The 16,869-nt window shown below is 46.1% G+C and overlaps 1 protein-coding gene across 5 annotated transcripts in view; it reads left to right on the top strand.

Moving 5' to 3' along the window:
* The window catches only part of LOC143294366 (uncharacterized), a 200,026-nt gene extending 183,557 nt beyond the window's left edge, over positions 1-16,469 (top strand). For all 5 annotated transcript variants that reach the window (XM_076605833.1, XM_076605834.1, XM_076605831.1 and 2 more), the window contains 4 exons: positions 6,661-6,784; positions 9,689-9,790; positions 12,136-12,345; positions 16,129-16,469. In XM_076605833.1, the coding sequence (XP_076461948.1) occupies positions 6,661-6,784; positions 9,689-9,790; positions 12,136-12,345; positions 16,129-16,455 (763 nt within the window). In that variant the 3' untranslated portion in view covers positions 16,456-16,469. The remainder of the gene's footprint in view (positions 1-6,660; positions 6,785-9,688; positions 9,791-12,135; positions 12,346-16,128) is intronic.
* Positions 16,470-16,869: the final 400 nt, after the last annotated feature.

Below are 16,869 nucleotides of genomic sequence, written 5' to 3' on the forward strand. Positions count from 1 at the left end.
ATTGAGACACCCACCGGACATCCGAGGGGTCTGTGTAGAGGAGAAGAGAGGACTGGCCGTACTGAGTGAGTTAAAGGGAATGCAAAACGTAGAGATAGTGGGGGTTTTGTTTATTCTAAAAGCATAAGAAAACATGGAGGGAAGTGGTTGCTAAGCACATGTTTTGAAACAGGGATGATTTAAAACGGTACATCAGAGCAGTGCCCCTGCAGAACAGGCAGCCAGACAACAGAACATCTGCTGCAGTCCCTGCCCGCTGCACCAAGCGCTCCGAGAGAAAACCTGGCCCGACCCAATCCCAGCGGCCCGGAAGTACTACTACGGAGGACTGGAGGACCTGCGACGTACTGCCGCCTTCGTCGAGGAGACGGGGGAATCCGTCTGACAAATGACGAATGAGACAAAAAACGGCACATGAAATTCAGGGGAAAAAGAGTTATCATGAAGGGACGCAGGAACTGTGGAGGAAAGGGGGTAGTGGAGACAGAGGAGTCCTTGATCAAAGGGTTTCCATAGAGAACAGGAAATATACAAGAAACGACTATAAAACAAGGGTAGCGCCTAGGGGAAGACGGTATATAATTAGAAGGAAGACGCTAGTTATAGAAAGTGAATGTAACCATCTATATATGCAAGGGCAGAATAGAGAATGCAAGACAGTTAAAGTTACCTTTAAAGAGAAAGAAGGGAGTGGAGTCAAAGCTTGGGTGTGTGTGTGGGGGGGGGGGGTGGGGGGGGGGGCGGAGAGGGGGACAACAAGAACAGGAAATGCGGAAGGTAAGGGAGAAGTTACAACACACACACAGACACACAGACAGACACACACGCACACGCACACACACACACACACACACACAAACAAACACATACACACACACTCGATCACACACACACACACACACACACACACGTAAGAAACGGAAGAGGAAGTAAAGCTGGAAAGATGGGTGACACTCCGGAAATGCTGACTCAAAGGGAAACAATGCATATGAAGAGAGAGAGAGAGAGAGAGAGAGAGCAGGAAGTGCGATTGGTTGGGTGGTGGTTGATGTGAAGGTGACGACGGGTGGGGAGTAAGGGGCGGGGTGGGGTGTGGGGGGCGTTACCGGAAGTGGAGAAGAAAAGAGTGGGGTGGAGGAGGACGGGAGTGGGGTGGGCGAGGGAGTGTTTGTGAGGAGGAGGAGGAGGTGGTGGAGGAGGGTTTGGTGGTGGTGGTGATGTGGGGGAGGGTCAGCGTCAAAGGTGCCCGACGTGACAGGAATGAGGTACTGGGAAAGGTTTCAAAGCCCTCGCTAGGTCATCACGCTCCACAGATCTGACAGAAGGTGACACAAGGCGATTAGGTTCCCTCCCCAACATGTTCTCCTCAGCTCTCTCCCTCCCTTCTCTGTCTCCTTCTGTCTGTCTCTCTGTCTCTGTCTGTCTGTCCGTCTCTGTTTCTGTCCTTATCTTTCTCTTTCTCTCTCTCTCTGTCCATCCCTGTCTTTGTTTCTGTTCTTGTCTCTTTCTGTCTCTTTCTGTAACTCTTTTCCTCTCTGTCTCTTGTCTGTCTGTCTCTGTCCATGTCCCTGTCTCTTTCTCTCTGTCTCTGTCTCTCTCTCTCTCTCTCATGAAGGTGAAAATGGATGGGGAATATCGGGCCAGGGGGGTGTTACCGGAAGTAGAGAAGAAAAGAGTAGGGTAGGAGTGAGGTGGGTGAGGGAGGTGCTGTCAGGAGGGGGGTGGGGCGTGAGTGGGAACGTGGAGGAGGGAGGGGGGGGGGGAGGGGGCTGTGCTTCAAAGGTGCCCGACGTGACAGGAATGAGGTACTGGGAAAGGTTTCAAAGCCCTCGCTGGGTCATCACGCTCCACAGATCTGACAGAAGGTGACACAAGGCGATTAGGTTCCCTCCCCAACATGTTCTCCTCTGCTCTGTCCCTCCCTTCTCTGTCTCCTTCTGTCTGTCTCTCTGTCTCTGTCTCTGTTTCTCTCTCTCTCTTTCTCTCTCTCTCTCTCTCTCTCTCTCTCTCTCTCTATATATATATATATATATATATATATGTTTTTGTCCTTATCTTCCTCTTTCTCTCTCTCTCTCTGTACATCTCTGTGTCTGTTTCTGTCCTTGTCTCTGTCTGTCACTGCCTCTGTCTGTCTCTTTCTGTCTCTGTCTCTGCCTCTCTGTCTATGTCTGTCTCTCCCTCTGTCTCTCTGTGTCTCTTTCTGTAACTCCTTTCCTCTCTGCCTGTCTCTTGTCTGTCTGTCTCTGCCCCTGTCGCTGTCTCTCTCTCTGTCTCTCTCTCTGTCTCTGTCTCTCTCTCTCATGAAGGTGAGGACGGATGGGGAGTATCGGGGTGGAGGGGGGAGGGGTACCGGAAGTAGAGAAGAAAAGAGTAGGGTAGGAGTGAGGTGGGTGAGGGAGGTGCTGTCTGGAGGGGGGGGTGGGGGGGCGTGAGTGGGAACGTGGAGGGGGGTGAGGGGGCTGTGCTTCAAAGGTGCCCGACGTGACAGGAATGGGAAAGGTTTCAAAGCCCTCGCAAGGTCATCACGCTCCACAGATCTGACAGAAGGTGACGCAAGGCGATTAGGGTCCCTCCCCCCTCCCCTTCCCCCACCTTGCCCTGTCCTCCTCTGCTCTCCCCCCCCCCCCTACCCCCTCCCCTTCCCTGTCTCTGCCTTTCATTCTCTGTCTCTGCTGCACCATTATTGTTCTGATGTCACCAAAGCTCAACAGCTGATGATTTTAAACGTTTCAGTGTTCAGTTTAATTTCTGCCTGTCTGTGTGTGTGTGTGTGTGTGTGTGTGTGTGTGTGTGTGTGTGTGTGTGTAACTGATTTCCTCTCTTTCTGTCTCTGTCTTTGTCTATCTTTCTGTCTCTTTCTCCCTGTGTGTGTGTGTGTGTGTCAAAGTCAAAGAGTCAAAATCTTAATTTGTGATGGTAAATTGAATGAGCAACAACTGCTCTGTGTGTGTGTGTGTGTGTGTGTGTGTGTGTGTGTGAGCGTGTGAGAGAGAGAGAGAGTGTCTGTGTGTGCATCGAGCCTTAGGTGCTGTACTTAGTGTTGTACTGTACTGTGCTGTGTTGTGTGTGTCATTCCCGTGCATGTGTGCACCCCCACGCCTACCCCCCCCCCCCCTCCCAGCCTCCCCCCCACCTCCGCACCCCAACCCCACCCCCCTGCAAATCAGATTGATAGAGAACGATGACGTTGTGGGCTGATGTCAGATCGATTTCCTTTTCATGTCAGGGCTGCTTGCTCTTCTGTGCGGCTGGATCAGAAAAGATCAAAGACGAAAGCGTGGAGAGAGAGAGAGACACAGAGAGAGAGAGGCGGAGTCAGAGAGAGCGAGAGAGAGACAGAGAGAGCGACAGAGAGAGTGACAGAGACGGAGACAGAGAGAGTGAGCGAGAGAGGCAGAGACAGAGCGACAGAGATACAGAGACAGACAGACAGACAAACAGAGACAGACAGAGAAAGAGGGGGGGAGAGAGACAGAGAGAGAGAGAGAGAAGGAGAGCGACACAGAGAGAGAAGGAGAGAGAGAGGCAGACAGACAGACAGAGGGACAGACAGGAAGAGACAGAGAGGCGGAGAGAGAGGCAGACAGAGGGGGAGATAGACACAGGAGAGGGAGAGGGCGGGGAGAGGGAAGGAGGGAGAGAAAGAGAGAGGAGGAAGGAATGGTGGTGCAGGTTGCAACTGATGACTAAAGGGAGAGAAAGAGACAGGCGCGGAAAGACAAGGTGTACAAGGTCATGGAGCCAGTATTGCCGAATCTGTTGCAACAGTTTCAGTTTCAGTAGCTCAAGGAGGTGTCACTGCGTTCGGACAAATCCATATACGCTACACCATATCTGCCAGATGCCTGACCAGCAGCGTAACCCAACGCGCTTTGTCAGGCCTTGAGAAAAAAATAAAATAAAATAAAATAAATAAATAAATAAATAACTGTTGCAACAGAAAATGTGAAACTGTGGTCTCGGGATGTTGAATGTGTACCCATTTCATGAAAATAAGCTTGTTTAAAAGCTTTGGTATTCTGACTCGTTTTTGTCGTTTCGTTAATACCCTGATGTGCAGAAACGTGATATGTTCGGTACGGTGGGGAATAATTATGTATGTGTTATTATTATGAGTATGTTTTTAAAAACCACAAAAAAACAACATTGCGACAAATATAAAACAGAAAATTTTATGCGGTTAGTGTCAGTGGGGTTCGCTAAAAAAAAAAAAAAAAAGAACAACACACACATGCAGGAGTGGACTAAAAATGGTATAATCAGCATTGATCACTTGACAGAATTTCTGGGGTTTAGTTTAGTTTTGAGCTCTTTCAGCTTAAGTTTTCTGAAATGTCAACCGATTTATTTTCCTGCACGATTGATTGATTGATATGGATACTAATATAGCACCTATCCTCGGTCAGAGACCAAACTCTAAACGCTTTACAAACACAGGGTCATTTACACAACAGGCTGCCTACCTGGGTAGAGCCGACTGACGGCTGCCATTGGGCGCTCATCATTCGTTTCCGGTGTCATTCAATCAGATTTCAGGCACGCACACATACACACTCAGACAAACATGTAACATTTACCATTTTACGTGCATGGCCGTTTTGGGGTTTTTGTTGTTGTTGTTGTTTTGTTTTTTTGGGGGGGAGGTGGCGGGGGTGTTTGTTATTTGTTTTGTTTTGTTTTTGTTTTTTTGTTTGTATATTTACACCGCCGTGTAGGCAGTCATACTCCGTTTTCAGGGGTGTGCATGCTGGGTATGTTCTTGTTTCCATAACCCACCTAACGCTGACATGGATTACAGGATCTTTAACTTGCGTATACACACGAAGGGGGTTCAGACACTTGCAGGTCTGCACATATGTTGACCTGGGAGATCGGAAAAATCTTCACCCTTTTTCCACCAGGCGCCACCGAGATTCGAACCCGAGGTCAGATTGAAAGTCCAACGCTTTAACCACTCGGCTATATGCTGGGATAATAGAAGCTGTCAAAGAGTGTAAGCAAAAGTCTGGGCGGATTTCAATCATGCTGACACTAGCGGGGAGGAATCTTCGAATGTTTTGAAATGATTTCAACATGAAGGTACGTTTGTAGTAGTATTTCGTATTTGTATTTCTCTTCTCTTTTTTTTCTTTTTTGATTGTCACAATAGATTTCTCTGTGTGAAATTCGGGCTGCTCTCCTCAGAGAGAGCGCGTCGCTACACTACAGCGCCACCCATTTTTTGTGTATTTTTTTCCTGCGTGCAGTTTTATTTGTTTTTCCCATCGAAGTGGATTTTACTACAGAATTTTGCCAGAGACAACCCTTTTGTTGCCGTGGGTTCTTTTACGTGCGCTAAGTGCTTGCTGCACATAGGACCTCGGTTTATCGTCTCATCCGAATGACTAGCGTCCAGACCAGCACTCAAGGTTTAGTAGAGGGGGAGAAAATATTTGCGACTGTACCGTGATTTGAACCAATACGCTCAGATTCTCTCGCTTCCTGGGCGGACGCGTTACCTCTAGGCCATCACTCCACATGGTGTATTTGGCTCTCACAAACAATAGTACTCAACCCCCCCATGTTTAAACAAACGGGAATCACTATATCCCAATGTTCCCTGTGGAAGGAGATATTTCTCATGCCTTTTAAGTCTACTGTGGAGAGTTATCTCCTGTGGTTCCAGCTAAGAGACTTGTACAGACTCATTTCCACCAAGAGGTTTATTTCTTTGGAAAATCTCAGATTACCCTTTCTGTGCTTTTGTTTGTTTGTTTGTTTGCTTGCTTGGTTGTTTTCTTGTCTGTTTGTTTGCTTTTTGTTTTGTTTTGTTTTTAAACCAGTGGGGGTGAAAATCTTGTGCATCTTGTACATATGTTGTGGAGCTGTCCAAAGTCCCAGGAACTCTGGTCTTGCGTGACATCTTCATTGCATGAGAAATGCCAGGCCTTCATTTGACATTTTCTGAAACTCTCGTTATTTGTTTTGTTTTCTTAAATAGAGGGAACATCCAAAATTAATGAAAATGAAAGAAAATGTAGCATGACCAAACCATTTCCCCTGGGGGACACCGTATATATATATTTTTTGCATTTGTTTACTCCAAGGACGTTATTACTTGCATGTAGGAATGTTTGTATGTTTTCATGTGTTGATTAAAAAAAAAAGTGCTATAATATATATTCATATATAATGTACATTTACATGTATAATAATGATGATAATAATTATCATTATCATCATTTTCTTCTTCATCATCATCATCATCATCAGTATTAGTATTATCATTAGTAGTAGTAGTAGCAACAGCAGTATGCCGTTCTGCTGTTAGTATCAATTTTGTTAGAAATAGGAATACATGTCTCGCACCTACGTGAACATTGTTTCAATCATAGACACCTGAATAAATGCAATGTTCCGTTTTATATATTATAATTATGTTCACATCAGTTGCTGTTTTAAATAATGATTTGAAAAAAACAACACAACAACTAACAAACAGACCCTTTGCCCATTGTGTTTAGATTCTTGGGCAGTTGGAGTTGCCCTGAATGAATGTACCTTCTATTTTATCATAATTGATGTACCCATCAGTTGCTGTTGCTGTTTTAAATAAAGATAGAAAAAAGCAACAAACCCCTCCCCACCCCCCACCAAAGCTTTGTTCCTTGTGTTCAGGTTTTTGGGCAGTTGGAGCTCAGCTTACAGCTGCTGGATCCTGGTGTTCATGGCTCTCGAGAGGTACGCCGCCGTGCGCTTCCCGCTGAAGATGACCCTGCACCAGGGCTGCAGCGCCCACAAGGTACTATCACTGATGATTCGTGTGCAAAAATGTATTTGTATTTGTATTTCTTTTTATCACAACAGATTTCTCTGTGTGAAATTCGGGCTGCTCTCCCCAGGGAGAGCGCGTCGCTACACTACAACGCCACCCATTTTTGTGTGTGTTTTTTTTTCCTGCGTGCAGTTTTATTTGTTTTTCCTGTCGAAGTGGGATTTTTTTTTTACAGAATTTTGCCAGGGACACCCCTTTTGTTGCCGTGGGTTCTTTTACGTGCGCTAAGTGCCTGCTGCACACGGGACCTCGGTTTATCGTCTCATCCGAATGACTAGACACTCGGTTTGATTTGGAGTCTGGATTTTGTGTTTTTTGTTTAGTTGGTTGTGTCTTTTTAGCTCTGTTTTTTTTGTTTGTTTGTTTTTGTTTTCCTTCCACTGCCCTTTTTCTCTGTGTTTGTGTATATGAGAGAGAGAGAGAGAGAGAGAGTGTGTGTGTGTGTGAGACTGTGTGTGTGTGTTTGAGACACTGTGTGTGTGGGGGGGGGGGGGAGGGGGCGAGGGGGGGGTGACTGTGCGAGTGTTTTTGTTGTTGTTGTTGTTGTGTGTGTGTGTGTCTGCCTGCATGTCTGTCTGTCTGTCTTTGTGCGCGCGTATGTTTTTCTCACCATCTCTCTCTCCTCCCCTCCCCTATGCCTCTCTCCCTCCCTTCCCTCTCTCTCTCTCTCTCTCTCATGACCACCACCTCTCCTCCCTTGCCAGCCGACTCCCCGCCTTTCATTAGTCACCCACCCACCCACATTTCTTCCAACTCTCGCTAAACACACACAAACGGCCGTTTCAGGCCAGGCACAGGTGCACCACGGACTGCTTGAAAATGAGTTTGAAAACCTGATGTTGCAGCCAGAAGCGGCTAGTGGAGCGGTGGCCTGGAGGTAACTCGTCCGCCTGGGAAGCGAGAGAATCTGAGCGCGCTGGTTCGAATCGCCTCCGCCGCTCAGCCGCCGATATTTTCTCCCCCTCCACTAGACCTTGAGTGGTGGCCTGGACGCTAGTCATTCGGATGAGACGATAAACCGAGGTCGCGTGTGCAGCATGGACTTAGCGCACGTAAAAGAACCCACGGCAACAAAAGGGTTGTTCCTGGAAAAATTCTGAAGAAAAATCCACTTCGATAGGAAAAACAAGTAAAAAATGCACGCAGGAAAAAAAAAAAAAAGAAAAAGAAAAAAGGGTGGCGCAGTAGTGTAGCGACGCGCTCTCCCTGAATGGAACATTTATTCGGTGGTTTATAAATGACAGCTGTATGGTTTTCATTGTGAAAAAAAAAGAAAGAAAAAAAGGGCGAAGAAAATAAAGATGGAAGTGCATCTGAAAGCACCTCTGGTTGTCTATGGTGCTCATTAGATTGGGCTGCATACAAACCATATGTACAGAAAATTCAGCCTCGTTTATCACGACCTCGTGAAGAAAAACTGTGCAAGTTCCCAACTTTGTGTGTGTGTGTTTTGTGAACCCTGCAGTCGATAACGCTAAACGTAATGCAGCTGCTCAAGCTCTCTACATTTCTTTTCGATCTTTGTTCGTCCAGAGACATGCTTCGTGAAAAGTTTGTGCATTTTCCCCACGTATGAGTGCATCGTGTGTTTTTTTTCTTCCCTTGACTCGCAGGTTTACGTTCTCTCCCCCCCCCACCCACCCCAAAAAAAGAAGTTACAATTGAGATGGTGGCAAATCGATTATGACAATATACAGCACACAGTATGCGAAAATGATAAGAGTGAAATGCAAGAATATTCAATACAATTTTTATTTTTTATGTTATGTCCACTCCCCTCCGCCCACCCACCTCCACCCCCACCTCTCACAATCATTCCATTTCCTCTCCTCTCGCGCTGACACTCTCCCCCCTCTCTCCACCCCCTCATCTCAGCGCTCTTATTCTTTGTAGTAGATTTCGTATTCTACGGTACTAACGCTTGACAAAAAAAAAAAAAAAAAAAAACAAACACTATTCAGAGTTAGTGCGTTAATCAGTTTCTTGTTAAAATGCTTTTTCACTTCATTAACCCGGTTGTTTTTTTTTTTTTTTTGTCAGTTTCCAGTTCAAACAAGATGATGACGTTGATGTTGATAAATAATATGGTAACGATAACAATGTTGATGGTGGTGAACAAGCACTCGCCCTCTACCTTGGTACTAACAATCATCACTTTTTTGTGTGTGAAATCCCCATTCATGAGGCTGGTAATACTGTTGATTGTGATGGTGACGATGATGATGATGGTGACGATGATGGCAATGGTGACACAACGACGAAGATTGTGACGATGCTTGCGATGCTGCTGCTGCTGCTGCTGATGATGATGATGACGGAGGTGATGATGATGACGATGATGATGACGGTGATGATGACATGACGACGATGACAATGGCTGACCCAGAAACTGTTTTCCTGACCCTTTTCTGCTTTCTGTTGTGAACAATGAAACTTAAAGATGATGATGTTTATATTTGTTGTAAATTTAAAGCTATTCATCTCCACGGCAGCTCAAAACAAGGAAACAATGACTGCAATGACTGTCATTTAAATGCAATTGGAAAACATGTATTTCTACATTTGTTGTAAATTCTTTTACGTCTATTCATCTCCACGGCTGTTCAAAAGAAGGAAACAGTGACCGCAATGACCGTCATTTATATGCAATCGTAAAAAAAACCATGCATTTCTAAAAATTGTATTTGGGTGTGACATTCACCAGCCGTCAAACGAAACCAACGAAAATAACCACATTCCTGAGCACGATATAAGCTGTTAGCTGGTTGTTGTTCCGCTGTCTGTGTGTACATGTATAACGTGTTTACTGAATAGAGATTTTGTTTTTGTTTCTTTTTTAAACCAAACTGAAAGCCTGTCCTGTGTGTCCAGGTGCTGCTGGTGCTGTTGGTGGTGGGGGCGGTGGTGGCTCTCATCTACCTGCCTCAGCTCTGGACCTCCCACGTCATCCGCAACCACAACCTCAACTGCCAGGTCGGGGGGACGGTCAGGGGTCATACAGGGGTCAGAGGTCAGGCAGGGATCAGGGGTCAGACAGGGGTGAGGGGGTCAGACAGGGGTGAGGGGGTCAGACAGGGACCAGGAGTCAGACAGGGGTCAGGGGCAGATAGGGGGCAGAGGTCAGATAGAGGTCAGGGGTCAGACAGGGGTGATGGGGTCGGACAGGGACCAGAAGTTAGACAGGGGTCAGGGGCAGATAGGGGGCAGAGGTCAGACAGGGGTGAGGGGGTCAGACAGGGGTCAGGGGCAGATAGGGGGCAGAGGTCAGATAAAGATCAGGGGTCAGAGGCAGTGGCATGGGGGGTGGGGGGGATAGGGTAGCGACGTGGTTTGGAGGGGCTGATCCACATTTCATTTCTAAGTCTCGCGGTGAATTTTTGTTTCGTTTTGTTTTGTCTTAAGCATTCGTTTGTTGCTTGGTTGGTTTGGTTTAGTTTGGGCAGACGGATAGTACTGTACTGACCTTCTTTTTTTTCTGAGCGCTAAGTGCGTGCTGCACTCGGAGCCTCGGTTTATCGTCTCATCCGAATGACAAGACGCTCAGTGTGGTTTTCCAGTCAAACTTCATTAAGAGAAAGGGTGAGAGCGGGATTCGAACCCAGACCCTCACGGACACTGTTATTGGCAGATAAGGGTCTTAACCGTTCTGCCACGGTCCTGTCGACAGCGAAGACTTGAACACGAACTCGTCAGACACTTTGGTGACATGGTGTCTCCGTCCATGAAATATGTGTGATCCACTTGGGGTTCCGCTGTTTGTGTTTCATCAATCATGTCCCGGAGACTTTTCTGGTCGTCCAGTGGGGTGCTAGTGAATTGAGCGACGGTGGTATTGGTTGCGAGAAAATCCCTGGACCGTTGTTGGAGTCACGTACATTTCCGGGATTTTTCCTTTCCCCTTGTCGCTCTCTCTTTGTCAAAGCAGGCCTTCAGTGATGCTTTGGGTGCTTGTCTGCGTGCTGAAATGAGGTACTACGGGAACAAAAACAGGGGGAAAACAAGTGGCGTGTGTGTGTGCTTGTGAGAGAGAGAGACAAAGAGAGAGAGAGAGTGTGTGTGTGTGTGTGTGTGTGTGATGGAATTAGACATACGTGCACACCTTGCATATTACGCGTTAACTCTCTCCATACGAACGGCGAAAGAGACGACGTTAACAGCGTTTCACCCCAATGACCATCATCAAAATATTGCAAGCGGAACGCTCTTATACTGAAGAGGTGAATGTTGACAAAGAATACCACAATTCTGACGACGGAAGCTAAAGGTTGGGTCATTCAGACACCCACTGGACATCCGAGGGGTCTGTGTAGAGGAGAAGAGAGGACTGGCCGTACTGAGTAAGTTAAGGAAAAGTAAATGTCTCCAAACAGTAACTGACGAAACCATGAGCATAAGCATCTATTCACAGACACCCAACACATGCTTCTTCCTCCCATTTGCAGTCCCCGCCGCCTCCCATTCTCCCCCCCCCCCCTTCCGTCAACTCAGTCTCACTTTACCCCCTTCAATGTATGGATTTTTGTAAAAGATGTGCATGGCTACAAAAAAATACTTGTGTACTTTTTCAGGAAAAATTTTTTTCAGTCGTTAATCTGACTTTCAAAGCAACTTTGTTTTTCTTTGTCGTTAATGAATAGTAGCAAGTTTTATCATTCACTTGTCTGGATGTCTTGGTTTCGCTTACCATAGAACTGATACAATACATTGCAATGCAATACAATACATTGCAATGCAATACAATACAATGCAGTGCAATACAACACCACACCACACCACCAGGCAAGACAACGCAACACAGCACAATACCACACCACCCCACACCATGCTACACCACACTGCAACACATCGCAACGCTTCGCAACACAATACGACACAACACAACGCAGTACAACACAACACATCACAAAAGAACACAACCAAAACAACATGTTCATCCATCCATTCGATTCATGGTGTGTGTGGATTTGCGGACCCAACACAACACGCGCGACACAACACAACACAACACAGCAGAACACAACACCACAACACGTCACGTCACGTCACATCACATCAATACATCACATCACATCACATGCCATCAAATCTTAACTCATCCATCCTTGGTGTTGGATCCCAGTTTCCACAGCACAAGCAGCACTTCGCGGACACAACACAGCACAGCACAGCACAGCACAGCACAGCACAGCACAGCACAACACAAAAGAACAACACAAAACAACACAACCACAGCCACAACCACAACGCACGCTTATTTCATGCACCCATTCAGTGATTGCTGTTGGTAAATATGATCCCCCGTTTCCCCGTTTCCACAGTACAAGGAGCACTTCGCAGATTTCATGAACAACGAGTACTACTGGATCTCGGCCACCGTGTACTCGTTCGTGCCTTTCTGCCTGCTCACCGTCTTCAACTTCCTCATCGCGCGCCAGATCCGCTCCTCCTTCCGGGTGCGCAGCGTGATGCGCAACCAGCACCTGCTGGCCTTCAACAAGGGCTGCTTCGACCTCTCCATACAGCGGCAGGTGTGTGTGTGGGTTGGGTGTGGGTGGATGGAGGTGGGGGGGAATAGTGTGTGTCGGGTGGGGTGGGGTGGGTAGTAGTGTGTGTGTGTGTGTGTGTCTGTGTTTGTGTGTTTCTTCAGATGGGTGGGTGAATGTGTGTGTATTTAAATGAATAAACAGTATATATATATATATATATATATATATATATATATATATATATATATATATATACACACACACACACACCCGACCCGTCCCCCATGCGTGTGTGTGTGTGTGAGTGCGCGCGCACGTGCGTGCGCGTGTGCCTTTGTTTGTGTGTGTGTTTCTTCAGATGGGTGGGTGGCTGTGTGTGTGTGTGTTGTGTGTGTGTGTGTGTATAAATAAACAGTATATTATTACATACATTCCCGACCCGTCCCCTATGCGCCCACACCCCCTATCCCCCAACCCTCCCCTTCTTAAAAAAAAAAAAATAGCAATGTCGGTAATCTAGGGGTTATGGAAATGTGTTCGGCTGTAGAAAAGCAATTAAGAATTGGAAAAAAAAAATGTTTGCCAAGAAACCGGCGAACTCAGTGCCAACACAAATGCTACCGTCCGGTACATTGGGTGAAAGCGTTTACCGCTGTGCGTCAAATTGAATCCACTAATCGCGTTAACCTCCTTTCAGTCTGTTCTCTTGGAGTGCAATTCAAGTGTGTGAGAAAACTGTCGTGGATTGTCATGAATTTATCCTTTTTTTTTGCTCTTAACGGAGGGATTATTTATGATCAGGTGAAAAATTCTCTATCTGCGTGTGTGTGTGTGTGTGTGTGTGTGTGTGTGTGTGTGTGTGTGTGTGTGTGTGTGTGTGTGTGCACGCGCATGTTACTCCATCAGTTAGTTGTAGAGAGAAAACTATCATGGATTGTCATGAATTTATCCTTTTTTTTTAACGGAGGGATTATTTATGATAATGTGAACAATTTCTATATCTGTGTGTGTGTTTGTGTGCATGTATGTATGTGTGTGTGTGTGCGTGCGTGCGTGCGTGCGTGTGTATGTTAGTCCATCAGTTAGTTGTAGTATTTAATAATGAATTGTTTAACAGAAATTTACTCCATTAACACGCGCTTAACTGTCAAATGCAAGAGGCATTTCACAGTAAAGCAAGCAAGCAGTAACAAATAACTCTGGGTTCCTGGAATGGCGCGCAGCTCCCCCCCCCTCCTACGCCCCCCTCCCTCCCGCCCACACACACACACACAGAGCTCGAAGTGAACAAAAGGTGTCTGTAACATAGCCCGCGTTCTACTTTATTTACCTTCTCTTTACATTAGTACGGACTGATGAGCAGCGTTGAGTAATATTACCATTCAGTCATTGTTATCAAAAGTTTCTTCACATAAGTGGGAATCCATTCACAGCTTAGTCTTTTGAGAAGGACCGCGAGTCTCAAACCAGGAAGCAAAATTACACTGGTTCTGAGAGCTGCTTTGTCTTTTCGGTGGGACCTTCCCAACACCAACTGTCCTCTTGAAGCCATCGTGGCCGAGAGAGTGGGGATGTAACCTGGGCAAGACGCTCTCCTCCATAACCAAATTCTAGCCTAGATATTCGGGAGAGCAGTTGCCTCCTCTGATGTTCTGATAGTCATAATAATACACGACTGAAGAAGAAGAAGAAGAAGAAAGCAGTTCACTGTCCACTAAATATGCTTGACACAAGTTACCACTCTCAAGCTCATTTCAATTTTCTTTCAGGGCCCTCAAGACAACTTGTCGATGTATAGTCCACAAAAATGCCCGACGTGTTCATTGTTGTTAAAATGCAACATGCTGACGAATATAAAGTCATTTAAGACTCTTCCGATCCCTCTTTTTGTGTGTGTTGCCTTGCATTGACAAATTGACAGCTATGTTGGCTGTGTGGTCGTCAGTGCTCGAATTTCCCGAAAGGGTTTGAGTTCTATTCGTGGGCGCCACAAACAAAAGGAAAACTGGCATTCTGGTGTCCGACCCAAAACGTGGTTGTGTCAGTATTTTATTGTGTGGTTGTCTCTCTCACTCCCCCCCCCCGCCCCCTCGTTTTCCTTCCCATGATTTCTTGTTCTTGTTCGTGTTCTTCTTCCCCTCCTCCTTCTTCTTCCCCTCCTCCTTCTTCTTCCCCTCCTCCTTCTTCTCCTCCTCCTCCTCCTTGTTCTTCTTCTTCTTCCCCTCCTCCTCCTCCTTGTTCTTCTTCTTCCCCTCCTCCTCCTCCTTCTTCTCCTCCTCCTCTTCCTCCTTGTTCTTCTTCTTCCTCTCCTCCTTCTTCATCCTCATCGTCATCCTTCAACTCTGTGAAGTGTCAGTGGTGCGTCGCATAGAAGAACTGTTCACCAGATTCCTCCAGGTCTGTCTGTTGTGTGTAACAAAAAAACACACCAGTGCTTAACTATTATCCTCGCAAACAGGGAATTTTATCTCGTCTTGTCCTTGGGATAATACATTAATTTTTATCCTGTCTTGTCTTGTTTTGTCGTTGGAAATAAAAGAAATTTGTTTTATCTTGACTTTTGTCCTCAGAAATAAAGTAATTTTGTCTTGTCCTGGGAAATGAAGACTTTTATCCTGTCTTGCCTTGTTTTGTCTTCGGAAATAGAGTTTTGTCTTGCCCTTGGAAATGATTTTGTGTTGTCTTCACTGTCATGTTGTCGGAAAAAAAAATTATCATGTCTTGTTGTCGGAAGTAGATACTTTCGTTTTTTCTTGTCGGTGGAAGAATCAATTTTAGTCTTGTCTTTGGAAGTAATGATTTTTTTTCTTGTCATCGGTAATTAAAGAATTTTGTCTTGTATCGTCATCGGAAGTAAAGAAAATTGATTTTCCTCGGAAATATATAATTTTGTCTCGTCTTATCGTGTCTTGTCTTGTCATCGGATGTATAGAATTTTGTCTTGTTTTGTCCACGAAAATAATTTTGTCTTGTCGTGGTGTCTTATCGGCGGAAGTAAAGAAATCTGCTTCGTTTTGTCCACGAAATTAATGAATTTTGTCTTGTCTTGTAGACGGAAAATGACTTTTTGTCGTCGGAAATAATTTTATTTTTGTCTTGTCAATTTTTTTTTTTCGGAAGTGAAGATTGTCTTGTCGTCGGAAACAAAGAGATTTGTCTTTCCTTGCCTTGTCATGTCGGAAGTAAAGAAGTTTGTCTTGTTTTGTCCAGGAAAATAAGTAATCTTGTCTTGTCTTGCCCTCGGAAATAAAGTATTTTTTCTTGACTTGTCCTTGGAGATAATGAATTTTGCCTTGTCTTGTCTACTCTTGCCTTCATAAGTAAAGTTGTTTTGACTTGCCTTGTGTTATCAGAAATCAGAGAAATGGCTTGTCTTGACTAGGAAGTAGAGTCTTGTCTTATTGTCGGAAGTGAAGATTTATGTCTTGTATTGTCGGAGGTATATAAAAAGTCTTGTTTTGAATTTTGTCATGTCTTTTCGTTGGAACTTGAGTAAAACAGCAACAACTCCTCCTCCTCTTATCTTGTCCTTGGAAATAGATGATTTTGTCTTGCTTGCCTTGCCTTGTCTTGACGTTTGAAGTAAAAGATTCATGTCTTGCCTTGCCTTGTCTTGACGTTTGAAGTAAAAGATTCATGCCTTGCTTTGCCTTGCCTTGCCTTTTGAAGTCAAGATTCATGTCTTGCCTTGCCTTGCCTTGCCGTTTGAAGTAAAGATTCATGTCTTGCCTGGTCTTGTCTTGCCTTGTCTTTTGAAGTAAAAGATTCATGCCTTGGCTTGTTTTGTCTTGTCTTGTCTCGTCACGCATGGCGGGGGTGGCCCAGGTGAACCTGATGCTGCTCTCGGCCACCATGGTCTTCGTGGCCCTCACCTTCCCCATCTGCATCTTCATGGTGGCCGACTACCACTGGCGGGTGGTGCCTGGCTACAGCCGCTCCAATGCCATCAAGTACCTGTGCCAGCAGATCAGCTTCGTGCTCGTCGACTCCACGCACGCCGTCAACTTCTACCTCTACTTCCTGTCGGCGCGACGCTTCCGCCACCACTTCCTGCGCCTGGTGACCTGCCGCCTGGGCGGCTACTACTGCAGCGTCAAGTCCCTGTGCCGCCACGCCCGCCACAGCAGTCAGAGTGTGGTGGAGGAGTTGTAGTTGTAGAGAGAGAGGGTGTTGGGGGGCGGAGGGGATTGGGGCTGGGGGAGGGGAAGAGAGAGATACACACTCACAGAGGAATGTGGTGTGGAGGGGAATATTTAACTCATTTTTTATCGAATTTTTTCTTCTAGGTTTGGCCATTTATAAGACAAAATCTGATCAGACTAGATGGCCGCCACAGCAGTCTGAGTGTGGTGGAGGAGTTGGCGAGAGAGAGGGAGAGGGAGAGTGTAATGTGGTGTGGAGGGGATGGCCGTCACACCTGTCTCGGCACTCAGAACATGCTGGAGGACGTAGAGAGAGGGGAGGGGGAGTGTTGGGGGGTGGGGGAGGGAGGGCAGGGCGGTTACACATGGTCAAAGTGTGGTGGGGGACTTGCAGTGAGAGAGAGAGAGGGGGGGGAAAGTTGGG

This window comes from Babylonia areolata, chromosome 19, assembly GCF_041734735.1.
Source record: "Babylonia areolata isolate BAREFJ2019XMU chromosome 19, ASM4173473v1, whole genome shotgun sequence".
NCBI classification, from domain to species: Eukaryota; Metazoa; Mollusca; class Gastropoda; order Neogastropoda; family Buccinidae; genus Babylonia; species Babylonia areolata.